Source organism: Otolemur garnettii, unplaced genomic scaffold (assembly GCF_000181295.1).
Source record: "Otolemur garnettii isolate 467f Iridium unplaced genomic scaffold, OtoGar3 scaffold00142, whole genome shotgun sequence".
In the NCBI taxonomy this organism is placed as follows: domain Eukaryota; kingdom Metazoa; phylum Chordata; class Mammalia; order Primates; family Galagidae; genus Otolemur; species Otolemur garnettii.
In genome coordinates, this window is record NW_003852537.1 from 1694576 (window position 1) to 1700281 (window position 5706).

At 49.6% G+C, this 5706-nt stretch overlaps 2 protein-coding genes across 7 annotated transcripts in view; one reads left to right on the forward strand and one right to left on the reverse strand.

Annotated features, from left to right (window-relative positions):
* The window catches only part of CPSF4 (cleavage and polyadenylation specific factor 4), a 15430-nt gene extending 14484 nt beyond the window's left edge, over window positions 1-946 (reverse strand). For 2 of the 4 annotated variants that reach the window (XM_012810807.2, XM_012810808.2), the window contains exon 1: window positions 694-937. In XM_012810807.2, the coding sequence (XP_012666261.1) occupies window positions 694-796 (103 nt within the window). In that variant the 5' untranslated portion in view covers window positions 797-937. Of the gene's footprint in view, window positions 1-693 lie in introns of all 4 variants that reach the window. The other 2 variants (XM_003798880.3, XM_003798881.3) reach the window with 2 other exon arrangements.
* Window positions 947-1060: 114 nt separating this feature from the next.
* Window positions 1061-5706, forward strand: part of PTCD1 (pentatricopeptide repeat domain 1) — a 16860-nt gene continuing 12214 nt past the window's right edge. The window contains exons 1-2 of one of the 3 annotated variants that reach the window (XM_012810802.2): window positions 1061-1106; window positions 3778-4268. In XM_012810802.2, coding sequence (XP_012666256.1) covers window positions 3804-4268 — 465 coding nt within the window. In that variant the 5' untranslated portion in view covers window positions 1061-1106; window positions 3778-3803. Of the gene's footprint in view, window positions 1131-1204; window positions 1248-3777; window positions 4269-5706 lie in introns of those variants that run through there. The other 2 variants (XM_012810801.2, XM_023518581.1) reach the window with 2 other exon arrangements.

Sequence of the window (5706 nt, forward strand, 5' to 3'; positions counted from 1 at the left end):
GCAGGAGACTCGCTTGAGCCCAGGAGTTGGAGGTTGCTGTGAGCTGTGATACCACGGCAGTCTACCCAGGGGGACAGCTTGAGGCTCTGTCTCAATAAAATAAAATAAAATAAAGTTCAAGATATTGAGTTGGGGGGGGGTGGAAGCCACTTGTGAAGGGCCTTCAAGCCAAGTATCCATACTAGCCATCTGGGTGTGATGAATGACCCAGAGCTAAGGTCCAGAAAAAAGGAGAGGTCAGGTCCCAAGTGCAAGTCCTAGAAGAATGGAGTTTGAAAGTCTAGTTTGGGTTCTCCAGGTCCTTCCCTAGCAGGACCCCTCCAACAGCTCAGTTTTGATGAAAACGAGAAGAGGGAGCTCTAAGTGGGAGACAGGGTAGAGGGGTGGGGAGAAGTACTTTCTTGTAGTTGGGGGGGGGGGGATCCAATCCAGGATAACTCGCCAGTTCATGCAGGTGAACAGACTATCCTGGTCTCCTAAACACTGCCTTAGAAAGAAGGCAGGGGATTCCTGAGTCCTAGTGAGGAAAGAGCGGGTCCTAGGACGGGGGAAAAAGGGAACCTGGGACCAAAGAGTTCCGTGACAGAAACAAAAGATACCAGGATAGGGGGGAGAGGAGTCCGGGATCGGGGGAAGGAGTCCCGGGATCTAGGAGCTCGCTCGCCCGCCCGCCCGCCCTGGTCCCGCGCTCACTGTCCATGCCGGGGAAGGGCAGCGGCTGCGCCCCGAGCTGCTGCTCCACCGCGATCTCCAAATCGAACTTAATGTGATCCACGCTTGCGATGATTTCCTGCATGGCGGCGGCGGCGGCCTTACCGGCCCGGCTCCCCCTCAGTCTGTCGCCTCCCTCACACCTCTACCGGCCGCCGGCCCTACCACTCTCTGACCACCTCGTCTCGCCTCGCTTCGCCGCCGCCGCCGCCCGAGGGATGCCGGGAGCTCCGGAGTCCGCGCCAGCCCTTTCGCCTGCCAAGACCCGGCCAATTGAGCCCGGAGTACTGCAGGCACGCCAGGCCCGGTTAGCCGCCAGCCGAACTCCCGCCTGGCCTAGCGGGTAATCCGAACCCAGGCCTGTGAGTTCGCCGGAGAGACTGCGCCTTCCTGAGGTCGGGCTGAGACGCTTGTCTGGGGTAAAGCTTGTTGCACAGCTGGGACCGGACTTGGGGGCGACGCTGGGCCAGGCAGGGGGCTAGCGGCGAGGGGCGGCGCGAAAGACTGGGCGGAGTTCACTTCGCTGGACGTTTCTAGTATGTTGTGCTTGATCCTCCAAGGAGCCCCGGGACCCGAGCAGAAGGCTAGTGTGGGGAGAGGTCGGGGTTGGCCTGAGGGTCCTGGTGAGCGTCAGAGGACAGGCGTGTCCCTCCAGGGGAGGACAGCATGCCTCTAATTCAGGCGTTTTAACCCCGGGTGGGTTAATGAACTTGGGCAGGAAGAGGATAACACCTTTATTTTCTCAGTGTGAAATTTTAGCATTTCCTGTCCTCATTGACCTAGCACTGCCTAAAACTATGTCGTAATTTCAAGTGAGGATGTAGTTCGTGGTAGAGTTATGCAGCAGCTACGAGTTGGTATTTCGGCTCACTCCTGCTTTTAACTTGATAGGATCTTGTTAATTAAATGCATTGAAAAAGAAGCATATGGCTCGGTGCCTGTGGCTCAAGAGGCTAAGGCGCCAGCCACATACATCTAAGGTGGCAGGTTCGAATCCAGCCCGGACCCGCCAAACAACAATAATGGCTGCAACCAAAAAATAGCCGGGCGTTGTGGCGGGCGCCTGTGGTCCCAGCTACTTGGGAGGCGGAGGCAGGAGACTCGCTTGAGCCCAGGACTTGGAGGTTGCTGTGAGCAGTGAAGCTATAGCACTCTACCCAGGGGGATAGCTTGAGGCTCTGTCTCAAAAAAAAAAAGAAAAGAAAAGAAAAAGAAGCATACATACTAATATAGTAAGAAATTGTTTTTAAAGCATTTTCAGGTCGGGCGCTGTGGCTCAAGCCTGTAATCCTAGCACTCTGGGAGGCCGAAACCGGTGGATTGCCTGAGTTCAGAGGTTTCTAGACCAGCCTGAGCCAGAGCGAGACCTCGTCTCTATAAGTAGCCGGGCGCCTGTGGTCCCAGCTACTCCGGAGGCTGAGGCAAAAGAATGACTTGCGCCCAGGAGTTTGAGGAGCTGTGATGCCATGGCAGTCTATTGGGAGCTACGAAGTGGGATTCTGTCTCCAAAAAACCCCAACAAAACAAAAAAAATTTTTCAAATCTATTTTAATGTCTTTTTTGGGGGGGGGGTAATTCTTTGTATTTAATTAGAGTAATGCAGAATGGTAAAGGCCCTCTGAGTAGTGTCGCCGAGGTGCTTGTCCTGGAGAAGATGTTTAATACACCTGTTATAGCCACCAGGAATCAAAGCCAGGCCAGGCCAGCCCCAGCTGGCCAGGCTCACCACTGCATGCTGCAGGACCCAAACAAATCTCTTCCCTGCAGGGCCCCAGTTATTAATCAGTTCAATCTGCTATCTGATTGAGATCTGAGGTCTTTCCAGTCACAACTTTCTTTCTTTCTTTTTTTTTTTTAGAGACTGAGTCTCACTTTATTGCCTTCTGTAGAGTGCAATGGCATCACAGCTTACAGCAACCTCCAACTCCTGGGTTTAGGTGATTCTCTTGCCTCAGCCTCCCAAGTAGCTGGGACTACAGGCTCCTGCCACAACACCTGGCTGTTTTTTTATTGCAGTTTGGCCAGGGTCGGGTTTCAGCTCGCCAACCTCAGTATATGGGGCCTGTGCCCTACCCAATGAACCACAGGCACTGCCCCAATCACAACTTTCTAATATAACCAGACTTGAAAATATTTTATGCTATAAACTGGTCATTCTGATATTTTTATTAAAGGGTTTTAAGTGTGCAGGCCAGAGAATCTCAAGCCCACCTTTGTCTTACGGAAATAAAACACAAAAACACATGTCATTTTAAATGTTCTAGTAGCCACATTAAATTAAAAAGAAATTGTGAAATTCATGTCAGTAATGTTTTATTTACCTCAACATATCTGAAATATTTTAACATGTAAATAAGTTATTAATGTGTGTACATTATTTTTTTTTTGTGATTTTGAAATCTAGTCTGTATTGTACACTTAGCACATGTCTATTCAAACTGGCCACATTTCAAGTCCTCAGTACCCATGGGTGGCCAATGGCTACTATGTTGGTCAGCACAGCTCTTGTTCATTTGTCTGCAAACTTTGCAGGAAATAAATGCTTGAGTTACCTTTCCTTTGCAGAGGCCTAGAATGTCAACAATTTTTTCATGATATTAAATAATCGTAAACACAGTTTTTGAACCTGTTAAACAGCAGACATTGTGCTAAAAATATCTCATCTAAGAGTTGATGAAATCAAGACATAAAGGTCAAATACTGGGCCCTGTCACACAACTGTGGCCAGGACTTAGCTCTGCCTTGACCACTGGTGCTCGTAGATGATAATTTGATAATATCTAGCACCTATGTCTGAGTGTGTACTGGGCCAGCACTGTGTCACGTGCTATACATAGGGGACATCATCTCTTACGAAAATTACCGTGTGGTGACATTATTGTTAACCCCAGTGTAGATGTGAGACCTAGGCCAGAGTGATGAGTGCTCAGGGATGCTTATATGGTTGTTATAGAGCTGAAATATGAACCTAGATTTTCTAACCTCAGGGCCTACATTTATAACCATTTCTGTCTTTTTGCCGTTTGTGACTAGTGGATTTTCTTTTCTTTCCTGGACATATTACAGGCCCTGGAGGGACAGGAAAGCTAGAAATGGACCTTGTAAGATTCGCCCTGTTCTTCTCTGGGCGCCGCCGCATGGGACAGTCTATCTTGCCATATCTGGACCCTCTCAGAGCCAGGTGGGCGGAAGGCAGGGAGGGGGCTGCATGGCTAAATCAGCTGGTGCCAGTGGCCTTCAACAGCTCCCTCTGCCGATGGCCCCTCCACCAGAGGAGCCAGAACATGAGGAACCTCAGCTCTGACCCAAGCCATCCTAGCCCCATAGCCACACAGGAGGAAGAGGAGGAAGAGGAGAGCTTTGGGACACTTTCGGACAAATACTCCTCCCGGAGACACTTCCGCAAATCAACAGCCCAGCTCTATAACCTGCGGCTCAAGGAACAAAATGTTGAGGAAGATGAGGAAAGGGAACTGGAGCCAAGACCATGGAAGGGCCCAAAAAACACTCCATACTGGTACTTCCTTCAGTGCAAACACCTGATCAGGGAAGGAAAGGTGAGGAAGCCTCTGGATCCCACTGTGCCTGGCTGCTGCTCCCCTTGCAGCTCAGTATTTTATGAGGGGCCATCCAAGCTTTTTAGTCTCCAGATGCTCAGGGCCTGGTCTGCAGGCTTCTCCCCATGTCTGCTTATAAACCTCCCCGCAGTTCCTACCCCCCTGGTGGCCTGTCAGCTTCATGGTCTTGTGTGTCCTTTGCCACCCTCCACTGTAGTTTCTTATTCCAGTTTCCTGCCCTGCCCTTCCCCTGGATTCTTGATCTGTGTGTCCAGCTTTCTCCTTACCATCTCCCATCTGCTTATCCACACAGGCAGCTATACAGATCTAAGCCTGGAATTTTGTTCCCAACTTTGCTTCCCCCACATTTTCTTCATCTCACTAAATGACAACCCCATTCCATTCACCCAGGTCAAGTGACCCTTAGTGGTCATTGACCTCATCACCTTTGATCCGTGGTCCCTGTAACAGGTGTATTAAACGTATTCTTCATTACTTTCATTCACTTATCAGCTCTACTTCGAAAATGTCATCACCCCTACTTCTCACAACCTATCTCTGAATGCCCAGGCATAGTTTTTTCTTCTACTCCATCAGCTATCATGACCCTTGTCACCTTCTGTCCCACCATCAGCTCATAGCACAGAAGTGTCCTTTTATTTATTTATTTTTGTTATTTTTTTTTTTAGGGACAGGGTTTCCTTCTGTCACCTAGGCTTAGTGTAGTGACCTGATCATAGCTTACTGCATCCCCAAACTCCTGGAGAGGAGAGCTATCCTTTTAAACAGAGAATGGTTGATGGCAGGGCGCGGTAACTCAGGCCTGTAATCGTAGCACTCTCCGAAGCCTAGGTGTCAGGATCGCTGGAGTTTGAGACTAGCCCGAGCAAGAGCAAACGAGAGACCTCTGTTTCTATTAAAAATAGAAAAATTAGTCAGGCGCAGTGCCAAGTGCTTGTAGTCCAAGGCTGAGGCAGGAGGAGAGGATGACTTGAGCCAAGGAGTTTGAGGTTGCCATGAGCTAGGTGGCACTCTAGCCTGGGCAACAAAGTGAGACTCTGTGTCTAGGAAAAAAAAGTGGCTCATGTTAATCCTTTCTCCAAAGCTCCGAATGTATTTATAGCATTAATGTTTATTTTCTTAGGTATTGATATGGGCATTGTCAAATCTCTTAGAGGTATATGTTAAAATCTCTGATGGGGGCTCGGTGCTTGTAGTGCAGGGGTTATGGCGCCAGCCACATGCACCGAGGCTGGTGGGTTTGAACCCGGCCTGGGCCAGCTAAACAACAATGACAACTGCAACAAAAACAATAGCTGGGTGTTGTGGCAGGTGCCAGTAGTCTCAGCTGCTTGGGAGACTGAGGCAAGAGAATCTGTTAAGCCCAAGAGTTTGAGGTTGTTGTGAGCAGTGATGCCATGGAACTCTACCAAGGGCG